Source organism: Beta vulgaris, chromosome 7, assembly GCF_026745355.1.
Source record: "Beta vulgaris subsp. vulgaris cultivar EL10 chromosome 7, EL10.2, whole genome shotgun sequence".
Lineage (NCBI taxonomy): Eukaryota > Viridiplantae > Streptophyta > Magnoliopsida > Caryophyllales > Amaranthaceae > Beta > Beta vulgaris.
In genome coordinates, this window is record NC_079208.1 from 50,089,771 (window position 1) to 50,103,703 (window position 13,933).

The window sequence follows — 13,933 nt, forward strand, 5'->3', positions numbered from 1 at the left end:
AAATCAAAATTTCATTTCAAATATAATTAAAGCTCAAAGTGTTAAAATTTAGAAAAGGACAAAAATTGAAATGATGAAAATTTTTAAATATCGATGTGTGCAAACATAATTTAGAAGTTAGACAAGGAATAAAAAAACTGAGGTGTATTTGTAGTGAAATCATAATTTAGAAGTTAGACAAGAAAAAAAATATTTACTTTTTCATAGTGTTTCCTATATATAATGAAACTTTTACATATATTTGGACCTATCTCTTTCTATTATATAATAGAGATTAATTATGAAGGTAAAAAGGTTTATGTAAAATATCATTCAAGAATTAAAGTACAACATATCTTTATTATATAAGGGAAGGGGGGGCTATGGTGTTCCCGAATAAAGAGACTATTTTACCCCTTTTCTTTTCTAAATTACAAATCCACTTACAAACCAAAGGGAGATTCAAATAAAAATATTAAAAATAAAATTATAAAAAATCACTCACAAGTCAACTTAAATCATAGAATTGCGTAATTTACATTATACAAATCACTCAAATGATGAAAGTTTACAAAAATCAAAAAATTATCTTACAAACTACAACCAATACAGTACAACGTCAATACATACTCACAAAAATTTGACTTAAAATTCAAGTGTCCACTTTCTTCACAATATATGAAGTAGTGTACTTAATTTAAAAATCAACTAAAAATTAAAATATTAGAAATCATAGATAAATTCAATAAAATTTCTATTTTGTTCATAGAATTTTGACCTTGAAAAGTTAAAAAAAAAAAAAAAAAAAGAGACTGGTGAGAGACTTTAAGTGACAGAGACTAAACCAATTAAATTTTGTAACTAAAAATAATTATACTTTGTATGTCTAATGTTCAAATTTTGACTTTTACATAAGTCGAAAAAAATCGAGTTTCTGTCTTGAAAAGCATTCAAGCACGCATCGCGTGCAAAAAATGCTAGTGTTTGTAATTGAAAGAGGTTTTCTAAACCTATCGAATCATAAACTCTTACAAGTCAATCGAACTTGGATTAGCAGTCTTGGATACTTTAGGAAGGAAATAATACTCCTTCCGTTTCGTTTTAATATAAACACTTTTTTTTGGTCATTTTCTTTTTAATTTACACATTGTTGTTCTATTTTTAGTAATATATTTCATTTTTTTCCCCTCTTTTTTCACCCATGTTATCCTCCTTTTGGTATTTTAACCCACTTTTTATTTTATCTCTCCACCTATTCAATATTTTTTCTCATACTTTTGTACTTCATTAGTTTTCCCCTAAAGTAAAGTGAGTAAACTAAGGGTGCGTTCTCTTCACCTTAATAAATTAAGTTTCAAGTCCAATAAGGGCCTGTTCTCCCCAGCTTATTTTCAGTTCAGTTCAGTTCAATTCAGTTCAATTCAGTTCAGTTCAGTTCAATTCAGTTCAGTTCAGTTCAATTCAGTTCAGTTCAGATCAGTTCAGTTCAGTTCAGACCAGTTCAGTTCAGTTCAGTTCAGTTCAGCTCTTGACAATACTTTTACTCTCACATATCACTATTCATTTCAGTTCAGTTCAGTTCAATTCAGTTCAGTTCAGTTTAGATCAGATCAGTTCAGTTCAGTTCAATTCAGTTCAGTTCAATTCAGTTCAGTTCAATTCAGTTCAGTTCAGTTCAGTTCAGCTGTTTTTTGCCGAAGAGAACAGGCCCTAAGTTCAGTTCAATTCAGTTCAGATAAATCAGGTCCAACCAGGGAAATAAGTTTCAATCAGGTTTAATAAGGTCCAATAAGTTCCAATCAGGTGCAATAAGTTTCAATCAGGTCTAATAAGGTCCAATAAGCTCTAATCAGGTGCAATAAGTTCCAATTAGGTATAATCAGGTCCAATAAGTTCTAGTAAAGTCCAAATAGTCAATGATCAATAAACATTTGTATTATTGTATATTATCTTATTATTCATATTATTATTAGTTGATTATGTTTTTATTAGAATTTTGATTAGTATCACAATGATTATATCATATTATACTTGTATTATTGTCTATTATTTTATCATTCATATTACTGCTAGTTGACTATGTTATTATTAATTTTTTTAATTAAAGTACCACAATGTATAGTATTATACTTGTATTATTGTCTATTATTTTATTATTCATATTACTATTAACAAGACTATCAGATATATCAATGTTGAAAGTTGTATATAAACAAGTATATAAATAGTATATTTTTTTTGTTAAATTATTTATCACAAGATTAATAATAATTATTTTTTAAAGGGTAAATTTTAATAATTATTATTTCATAATAAGTTTTAAGGGTTAGTATTTACGTTAGGAGTAATATTTATGTTATAACTCATCAATTTTTTTGTCTTATAAGGTCAAATATGTTTCAATTAGGTCCAATAAGGTCTAATAAGTTGCAATCAGGTCAATAAGTTTCAATCAGGTCCAATAAATTTTAATAAGGTTCAATCAGGTCCAATAAGTTAAATCAGGTCCAATCAGGTCTAATAAGTTCAGTTCACGTCCAATAAGTTTAGTTCAAATAAGTTAAGGGTTATTCAGATGAAGAGAATGATTGGACTGAACTTATCTGAACTGAACTTATTGGACATGAACTGAACTTATAAGACCTGATTGGACCTGATTCAACTTATTGGACCTGATTGAACCTTATTGGACCTGATTGAAACTTATTGACTTGATTGGAACTTATTAGACTTTATTGGACCTGATTGAAACTTATTAGACCTTATTAACTTTTAGCAATTGGAACTTATTGGAACTTATTGCACCTGATTGGAACTTATTGCACCTGATTGGAACTTATTGAACCTTATTAGACCTGATTGGAACTTATTGCCCTGATTGAACCTGATTGAAACTAATCTAAACTTATCATAACTTATTGGACATGAAACTTAATTTATTAAGGTGAAGAAAACGCACCCTAAAAAGAAACGGAGGGAATATAAGATGGGTAGTTTTTTACCTAGAGGGTTCTTATTCAGAAGAACCGAACGTTGCAAAGTAAGAGGTGACTCTTTTAACTTGAAAAATGACAGTATAATTGATAAAGTTATATTGTAGGCAAAACAAGAGGTGATCTTACACTTACGCTAATATTTTTTTTCTTGATCCATATGAGCCACGAAGGCAATACAAGTACAAAGAAGGGGAATCCGAACCTATGACCTATCGTTCACAACACCTCAATCTTAACCACTAGGCCAAGACATCCTTGGTTACACTTACGCTAATATCGTTGTACGGAAAACTTACTCAAAAACTTGCTAAAGTACTACATGTCTACATCCCTAACAATACACTTTCTTTGTGTTTTTATTATTATCTCATTTGGACTTTTACTATTTACACATTCTCTTTTGACCATCTTTTGTAATATAAATGTAAGGAAAATCTTTTGTAATATAAATGTAAGGAAATATATCGTCCTGGAATTACTTATGTATAGAAATAATAAGATTGTCCGTTCAAAAAGAAATAATAGGATAGAAAATTACCAGCAATATAACAGTGTAGGGTGCAAAATATAGTTCCCTTTCCTTGCAAATAAATTATACTTCATATTTTCTTCCTTGCAAAAAAAATTTACCTCTTCTTGTTCCTTACATAGGTTTGTTTACTACTACTACTCATGAAATGACCGAGATACATGCATGACTTAGCATGAACTTTTAGCATACTTTGCATGGTGGAAACTTGTATATATATTTTTAAAGTAAGGAAAAGGCGCCCTAATCAAAATGAAACCTCGCTCAAGTCAATCCGACCCGAGTCTGCAGACAAGGCCCCTTGGGAGTAGGATGAAAACTTGTATATAGGGTACATACTTTGCATGAGCTTTTAGCATACTTACGCCTAGAGAAGGGTAAAATCAAGCGAGCCACAGAACAGGGGTAATGCCACCTCGCCTGGGTTGTTTGTCTAAATTGATCAGGAAAAAAGTTTCCGTACAAGGGTATCACACAATTAATACACCAAAATGAAAATCAATGCAAGAAGATTTTTCAATCAGGGAGATGAACCAAACATTACCAAGCATGAAGGTAAAACCAAAGAACAGAAAATGTTGTAAGACTTGTTTATATGATCATATCATAATAGTCTACTAGTCTTAGTTATTTATATACCAGAAATCAAACGTACAACTACTTACACATTACATTAATATTACACATTACATGAGAAATTACATAAGGTTGCGTTTGGATACCCATATTTCATTTCAAATAGTACATTTCAATTTCGGAATTCCAATTTCCGGAATTCAATTCCAAGTCTAGTGTTTGGGAAACTTAAGAAATTTCAATTTGGAATTCAAATTCCAATAAGTTGTTTGGGAATTCATGGAATTTCAAATGTTGAATTTCAAATTCAAATACTGTTTGGCAAACCAAGTTAAAGTTTGGAATTGTAATTCGATCCTACAACCAACAAAATAGAACTACTAATTACTAATACATAATAAAATCCAGTCTAACTTTTGCTCCTCCGGTAGATGTTTTAACATATCGAACTCATTCACCGGCCCATTCATAAACCTCTTGACAGCTTGAAGCACCTGTTACAGAAAACACATAGTATAAGATTGTTATATTTTAGAAAGGACTTCATCCTAACTACTAGAAATCAATAATATAACAATCTTATACTTACCCCATTTCAAAAGTTTAACATCTCACAAATGACTAAGATTTGTCGTTATTCCCTTTTTTTAAGGTAAGATAAAGTCCCTTTTAAAGAGGGGAGGGAATTGGGACTCCATCCTTGCAAGAGAGGAGACTCGATCCCAGAATCTCTGGAATAGGAAGTAATGCCAATACCACTAAGCTATCACCTGTTGTTCCATTATTCCATATTTATGTCTACTACTACGGGCACTCATATACGTGTAAGAAATCGCAGTGGTAAGAAAACCAACACATTATCGTTTACCTCCGAATACTTACTGTAACTTATGAATAAAGAAGATAACTTACTGTATATCTCAATGCCTTAACCACAAAGGCTACTTGAGTTGTTTATCTTATAACAGGCTCTTTTTCCCATTGGAGGAAACGATAAAGGGTTTACAAGCCTCTTCAAATAGATTCCAATTTGGGATCTATAAGACATCATGACATGAAAAATACAAATCGAGCTTAGTGGGTCGACTCAACCTCGAACAACTCTAAAATGATCAAGAAGAAATATGTGCACAAGTGTATCACACAATCTTAATACACCAAGATTAGAGGTGATCATGGGCTGGACTGGACCTAAAAATGCCCAATGGTCGGGCCGGGTCGGGTCAAAATGAGCGGGCTTTGCAGGCCAAAATCGGATCGGGCCAAAAAACAGGCTGAGAAGTCATTTATGGCTTGCCCAAAGCAAAAAAAAAAAAAAACAGGTTCGCGGGCCAAAAAGTTCTGCCGAAAACCGGACCGGGCCAAGATATAAATCAATGCAGGAAATTTTTCCAATCAGAGAGATAAAACCATGTCATAAAGCCTATTGATCATATCATAATGGTCTTATTCCTATATAAAAACATAAATCAAAGGTCCAACTTCATTTTAAGGAGTTTATTTAAAGGCAGAAGAATGCTCAAACGAAAATTACACATTACATGAAATATTACACATTACATGAAAAATTACATAGAATATTTTAAAAAGGAGTTCAACCCAACTTTTAAGTAATAATATAGAAAAGAAAAACACTCGGAAACTACTGTATTATTAGTAGGTGTTTAGTATCTACATCCACAACATAGGTGGTACTGGTACACCCAGATATACGTAAACAAATGCAGCAATACTTTTGGTTCACTTTGGATTCTTGTTTACCTCCAAATAACTTACTGTATATCTCAAAGCCTCAATCACAAAGGCTTCTTGAGTTATTTATCTTATAAAAGGCTCAATTTTTCCATTGGAGGGAACAATGAAGGGTTTATAAACCTCTCCTTATAGATTAACATGGGATCTATAAGACATGTCAGTCCTCAAAAACTCTTCCGATCATACTGTGAAACTTTTAATTTTTTATGAATTCGACTACAATAATTGAAAGGGTTTTGAGTAACAACTGAAAATATTTGCTTCCTCTTTTGGGTGTAATGATGTACGATAGATTCCAACATGGGAAATATTGGGGATCTATCTTATTAGAGGCTAGCACTTCCCCGAAAACGATGGGTTTCTTTTTGTTTTCCATTTTTAAATCTTTTACCGCCCCTGTTGAAACTTAGAGCCAGCTAAAAGTTTATTTTCAAACAAGCAAAAGGGGTGGGGGAGGAAAGGAAAAGAGAAGTGTTCCAAACCATTTGATGGAATTATGTCTCAGCTAGCAAGCTCCAACACAAAAAGATGGCCAAGTCAATGATCATCCAAAGACTTGCATCTAAACAGAGGTTTGAACAAAGCCTCAGATCCCGGTTGGTCCCATTCTAACATCTCCCACCACTTCTTTTCTCCTTCAATCCATTCCAGACGCCAGGGAAATGTTTCTTCTCCATTACCCATGCAGGAGAAGGGAAGGCGCGTCAGTTTCGGACAGTCCAGAAATGTACATGACAGAAGCGAAGCACAAACTAATTGACCCTTATAGATGCTTTCCATCTGAGGCAACCGAGTGAAAATTAGCTGCCTAATCTGGAGGAGATTGATAGGAGCAGAAATTCCTTCAGGATAGACACCCCGTTCTACAAATTCTTCTGTTATTACTTCCTTCAGTTGTCCACAATCTTCAACTTGCAATAACTCAAGGGATTGGAGATTCTCTACCCAATTCGCTGCAAACAATGTCTCAACGTCAGGGCACCTACTGATCACACATATTTCGAGGCTTAAAAAAACTTCATAGTTCTGGCAACTTTTATGTTGATATGCAACAGGATACATGACATCAGATAGCCTACGGAAGCCTCTGCAATTATCGACATATAATTCCTGGATGTTACTTGGAAGCACAATGTACTGTTCTTGACCAGTCAAGGAAAAACCCTGCAGTGATACTCTTCTGATGTACGGTTGCTCAGCTTGCACCTCGCAACCAAGCTGTAAACTGTAGCTCTCTAGTATGCACCAATGCTGAGACCTTACATAAGCACTCAAGTCACAGAGGCTAAAAAACCTGGCATCAAGAATTTCTAGCGAGTTCATTCTCTGCAGCTCATGAATAGTGCCTATAACATGGCATGTTAATTTCTTGAGTCTACATAGGGCAAGCAATACTACACTAGGGATTTTTGTTGGTTCAGGAATAGAGGATAGGTTGAGCTCTGTGAGTCTTTTTAACTTTTCAAGAGAGCAAGGAACTTTTTCGATTGTCGTCTGAGAGAGATTTAGAAACTGTAACTTGAGAAGCTTTGATAAGGCTGCCACTTGCTTCAAGTTCTGACAAAAGCTAAGATCTAAGACTCGAAGCTCCTCCAAGGCACCAATGGAACTAGGAAGTCTAATGAGGCGAGTATCAGACAGATTCAGAACTCTAAGGGCACGCATTTGCAAGAATAATGATTCTGGAATCAGTTCAAGGGGGTTGTGTTGCAAAAGTAAGGTAGAAAGAGTATGATACTTTGAGGAAGCACCTGATGGGATCGGTGAAATTAAAGAATTGATCAAGGAAACTACACGAACATTTTCCCGGAACTCAAATTTTGAAGGTACGCCAGCTTCTATCATAAAACTATCTCCAGCTATTGAGAGAGCCATATGCCTCACAACTTCATGGATCTTTATACAGCCTTTATAATCTTCACATGCTTCCAATAAACAAGAGTTGATAAGCTTATTCAATATTGAGTGGCCCTTGTCATACTGTGCTAGCAATGATGATATATCATCTATCAACTTCTCTCCAATCCAAACACGAATTAGCTCTTCTCTACTAATAGCATGGCCTTTGGGGTATATCGCAGAATACAAGAAACACTGCTGGAGTTTGATGTCGCTCAGCCTTTCATAAGACAACTTCAAGTGACTGAATGTATCTTCCAAGTGCATTGATCTCGAAGAAAAGGGATTCGTACCCTCAAGGACTTCCCTCCAACTAAAACCATTATCATCAACCATCTTTCTCAATCTCTTGGCTAATTCAACGATAGCAAGAGGGAGACCAGCACACTTATCATACACAAGCTTCCGAATACGACACACATCTTCATTATTCAAAACACCACCCCCTATACTATGGTTAAACAACTTCCAAGTCTTTCCTTCCGAAAGAGGCTCAACCTTGAGCACCTTTTCACAACCAAGGACACGACAAACATCCAACGACTGAGAAATCAAAACTAGCTTGCACTCCTTAGGAATGCCTACATCTTTTCGACGAAAATCACCCCACAAATCATCAAGAATGAGTACACACTTATCACGACGAGACAAAAACGCCTCTATCATAGAGGCTCTTCTAATCTTATCCTCATCGCCTTGAAGATCGATCCCAAAAGCACCCGCGATATCCTGCTGCAATTTATATACACTGCAATTCACCCCCACAGAAACCCCAGCAACATCATGACTAGCACTAAAACGGATATCATGGTTTAGAAGCCGAGTTTCGAGCTGCGTTGCCAGAGTGGTCTTTCCAACACCACACATCCCATAAACACCAATAGTGTCAACTTCATCATTATCTAACCAGCTAATTATCCTATCTACACACTCTGAATTAAAACACAAAGATGGTTGTACTAATCTCCTGCGTTTATTTTCTTGTTGTATATGACCAGTTCCCAGTTCAGATTGATTATTAACAACAGTTTCAACCCTTGTATCAATTCTTCCTCCATCACATCGTAAATCACGCCAGAACAATTCTATCCGGAAAAATTTAGTAAATATGGCATTCATCATCTACACAAACAAAAACATAACTAATTGTTCATATCATTATTCTGAAAAAGCTGATTCAATTTGTTGTTGTTGTTGTTATTGTTGTTCAATTAGAAAAAATCAAGATGTAATCTGAAAAACATTGACATTGTAAAATAACAAAGATTTAAAAAAGATCAAGAAAACTGTACAAACCTGCTACTGCATCAAAGAGAGTTGGAGAGAAGAGTTGCTCAATTTATGCGTCTTCAAACTGTATAAAATTCATTTATGTTTACTGGAAGTCAAAGGATTCAAGTATTCAACAAGAAACCGACAGTGGCGTAATTAAGAGGTTCACAGATGATGTCATATAATATAGTCATGAAACAACCACATATTTTATAAGACGTCGTTAATGGGAAATTTCTTGGAAGTTTCATCTGAATATAAATCTGCGAACTTTTGTTGTTTTCCACGAAATGCTTGAATTAAATTATGGAATAGGAGTACAAAATGAGATTACTACCTACTAGAATGACAGATGACCAATAAAGAGAGAAAAAGAGGGCATAATGGAGTGGAAGTCAAGATGTGGGTGATGATGTCAGTGTCACTAGCTAGAACTGACAATTAGGGCTATGTTTAGTTCACCTGAAATTTCCTGATCTGAACTTATCTGATCTGATTTGAACTTATTTTTTCTGATCTGATCTGATCTGAACTGATCTGATTACAAGATCTTATCTTTTAGATTTTTCTCAATATATAAGAAAAAATATAGTCATGTGGGGTCTTATTTGATTCGTCTCAATGAATACTTTATTAATATTCAATTATTATAATTTTTACTAATATGTTATGAAAGATATAATGATTTTTAAATATAAGCAAAATCTGAACTGATCTGATCTGAACTTATTTTTTCTGATCTGATCTGATCTGATCTGATTAGATCTGAAATAAGCAAAAATAAGGTGAACTGAACATAACCTAGGTCAAGTACTCAAGTTTGATCGAGTTCATATTCAAGTTGATGATAAATGGATCAAGAATTACTCGATTCAAATTTAAATAATTTAATAAACATGTTGAAATACTCAATTGTGAACCGATCTATTTAATAAACGAGATATTCGTATATTCCATTTTTTAAAAATTAACATTAATTTATTAATTCAAAGTCATACGACATCTACGATAGAAGTAGAAACTAAACAAATACATATCAAAATGATATAAATACAATTTCAATATAATAAAACCATGATCATTAAGTAGATCTAACACTTCTAAAAACCCTCGTCTTTTACATCGCTATCTGATGCAGATTTCTGCAAGGGGGTCTGTCGATCTTTTGTAGTTTTCAAGTAAAACTGGATTTAATTCAAGTGATTGTAAATGAAGTCTTGACATCACTTGCAACTCCGTACAAATTTCGGTCAACAAATCAACATCTTGAATTACACAAAAAAATCAAAAACAAAGTCTCCAAACTCTCACAAACTCTTCATTAGAGAGAGACTGAAATTTATTAGGAACATAAATATAAAAAAAAACTAGTAACAAAAGGAAAAAATATAAAGGGGCCTATCACCGCCCAAAAGGATAGTGGTAGCCCCTAGGTTGAAAATTAGGGTTTTGTAGGAGAGAAGAGAGAAGAGAGAGGAAAAAAAAAAGGAGAGGGGGAAGATATAATCTTCATTTTGAAGTTTAATTATGAACTGTTGTCTGTATAACCCATTTAAATCATTTAATCATAATTACTATTATAATGAAAAAAATACTTTTTTTAAAAAAAGAAGCTAAATGAGCAAGTTCACTATTGAAAGTATGTATGTTTAAAGTTTCTTAGAAAAATTATGACCTTAATGGTACTTTACTTTTTTAACCGAATTTTAAATTTACTTAAATGGGTTAAAAATCCTCAACACTAATCCGCTTATTTCGGGTTAAATTTGGGCGTTGTCGGATTAGACCACCTTTTGCCAGCACTATCACTGACCCAAGCCTCTCTCAAAGCCCAATTCATTATTATTTTTTTGTGGTAAGGCCATTATATATATATATATATATATATATATATATATATATATATATATATATATGGTTGGGTTCTAGTAAGAACCCTCTTATGGTGAGAACCGTGAGAACCACTTAAAATAAGCAAGAACTTCCTAAAATGAGCAAAAAAAATTATCAAATGAACAGAAACATAAAATGAGTAGAAAATATTAAGTTATCAAAAACATAAAATGAATAGAAAATATTAAGTTATCAAAAACATAAAATGAACAAAAATGTAAAAGAAGAAAAACATAATATGAGCATAAAAAAGTTAAATGAGAAAAAAAGTAAAATCAGCAAAACGTAAAATGAGCAAAAACGTTGATAAATGAGCATAAAATTGTTGAATGAGCAAAACCATAAAATATGTGAAACAAAAAATGAGCAAAAATGTTATGAAATGATCAAAATCTTCGTAAAATGAGGAAAAGTGAGTGGTTCTCACGGTTCTCACGGTTCTCACCATAAGGGTGGTTCTCATTTAAACTTAAACCTATATACATATATATATATATATATATATATTATATATATAATAATATAATATATATAATACATATATATATATATATATATACATATATATATATATATATAACATATATAATATATATATACATATATATATATATATATACATATATATATATATATATACATATATATATATATAATAACTATATATATATATATATATACATATATATATATATATATATATATATATAACAAAGCAGAAATAACACAAGAGACAAACTTAGCCTTTCCTAGCTTTGATAGCCAAGGAGTGAGCTTCGCTTCGTTTACTCTACTTCTACAAACATTCAAAACATTAAAGTTAACATAAGTGTCTAATACATAAACGATATATATCTATAATAATTGTCTTTATAAATCTGTGGGCCTTGACTGGATTGATCAAGCCCTTGATTAGACCCTCTGAATCCGACCAAATAGCAATTTTTGGCAGTCTTTCTCGATCAATACCACGAAGCCCAGCCAACATAGCCAAGGCTTCTGCTTGCAACGCACATGAAGCAGAACTTTTTCCTTCACCAGATTTTATCACATGGTTCATATCTTTAAGGATCCAACCAAAAGCTGCCTCTCTCTTTCTTTTTGCTTTCTTCCAGGCCCCATCAACTATCAGAATATGCATGAGTTCTTCATCTTACCCATTCTTACCAAAATTTGGCTTAATTTGGCCATACGAAGGACTAGGAGTTCGTCCCTCATCAGATTTACTCCCATGTTTTCCACCATAAGTGGAGAACCATCTTTTTCCCCGTTTATCTACAAGATGCAAAATTGCTTACATATTGCTTTGTGATTTGCTAGAGAAGATTATTCCATTCCTCATGGTCCACAAGTACCACAATACCGCCATAAATTCAAAGAGCCTTTCTTCCGAGTATTCTTATTCCAGGTTCATTAAGAACCATATCCAATCTCTAGCCCACCTTGAGATTTCCATACTCTGAACTGTGCCTGAGGAAATCCCCAGATTGCTACTCTTCCACACATTCGTTGAAATTGAACAATTGTTGAATAAGTGAGTATTTGATTCTTCGTTCTCTCTGTAGAAAGGACATGGTCTCTCGCTTAGGACGTTTCTCTTCTAAGGTTAATTCCGGTGGCTAACGCCCCATCAAATAGCCTCCAGAAGAAATACTTCCACTTTGGCCATAACTTTTGCTTCCAGAATTTCTTCCAAAAAGTTTGATCCTCTGTTTTGTTTTTTTTTCATATGCGCTATGCAGCCAATAGCCTGTTTTTGTTATATATTCACCATGTGTAGTGTTTAACCAAGTAAACTCACCTTCCTATTGGCTTTGGGAGATGTGAACTGTCTTATTACAGTTAGCACTCTTTTCATCAAACCAATCCTCTATTTTTGCATTATCCCACTCTTTCTCACTATTCCAAAACTCCTTTACCCATCTTGGCCCATTGGTGAAGTTAGATCTCTGACATTCTTTAAAAGTGATCTTGCCTAGGGAACCACACCATTGATCATCTAATATAGAAGTGTCTAAACTATTTTTTATAATTCTGCCAACACCATATGCCATACCATGAACACTTTTTATGATACTTCTGCCTCCAACGTACTGTTTTTAGGCCAGCTACCCCTCAGGCCTTTCCTTAACCAATCATTTGCGTAAATGGCTTTGAAAATCTCACTGACCAATAATGATTGATTACTCTGAATTCGCCAAGCTTGCTTGAAAAGAAGAGCTTGATTCAAAGCCTCCATATCTTTTAATCCTAGACCCCCTTTACTTTTGTGCTCTTGGAGTAGTTCTTTCTTCCTCCAATAAATGGGTTTTCTATTATGACTAGTTGCCCACCAGAATTTAAGGAGAATAGGCGACACTTTATTGAGAATGAACTTTGGGAGCTGGAAGGTTGCCATAATATGTGAAGCACAGGTGACTAAGATGCTATTGATCAGAAGAATTTTGCCAGCTTGGTTTAAATTAGAGAATTTCCAAGATGAGATGGTTGAAGAAATTTTTTGAGGAATGTTCTCAAAAGTTGTAAGCGCTCCCATCTACATCCATTGGGCACCCTAAGTATTTTCCTAGTTTATCCTTGTTTCCCACTCCTAGTCTCTTACTTAGGATACGAATAAACTTCTTTGGAGTGTTATTGCTGAATATTGTGAAGGATTTCTCTACATTAACCATTTCACATGATGGCTCACAAAACTTTTTAAGAGTTTTTTTGAGATTCTAGCATGTATCCATGGTCCCTTGTAGGAAGAAAAGAGCATCATCTGCGAATACCATATGATTGATTCTCGGGGCCTTTCTTGCAGCTTTTAGACCTCAAATTTGTCCTTCTTGTTGTGCTCTAACAAGCTTTCTTGAGAGAGACTCCATGCATAAAATGAAGATATATAGGGGAGAAGGGATTCCCTTGCCTCAACCCGGCTTCTAGACTAAATTCAATTGAAGCCTCTCCATTAACCAAGATTGCATAAGATACAGTGGTTATGCATTGCATAATCAAATGCATGTACCCAAGAAGCAAGCATACCCAATCTTAC

At 33.7% G+C, this 13,933-nt stretch overlaps 1 protein-coding gene across 2 annotated transcripts; it reads right to left on the reverse strand.

Moving 5' to 3' along the window:
• Positions 1–4,149: 4,149 nt before the first annotated feature.
• LOC104908660 (disease resistance protein RPS2) lies at positions 4,150–9,338 on the reverse strand. 2 transcript variants are annotated; one of them, XR_007276013.2, is made up of 3 exons: positions 9,031–9,338; positions 6,318–8,856; positions 4,150–4,574 (listed from the first exon to the last, which is right to left on the reverse strand). XR_007276013.2 is itself a non-coding variant. In XM_010697794.3 (2 exons), the coding sequence occupies exon 2, from the start codon at positions 8,854–8,856 to the stop codon at positions 6,373–6,375; it is 2,484 nt and encodes an 827-aa protein (XP_010696096.2). In that variant the 5' UTR covers positions 9,031–9,338; the 3' UTR covers positions 5,495–6,372. The 2 variants fall into 2 exon arrangements, 1 of the variants encoding a protein (XP_010696096.2); XM_010697794.3 differs by lacking the exon at positions 4,150–4,574 and having other exon boundaries at positions 5,495–8,856.
• Between the last annotated feature and the right edge of the window lie 4,595 nt (positions 9,339–13,933).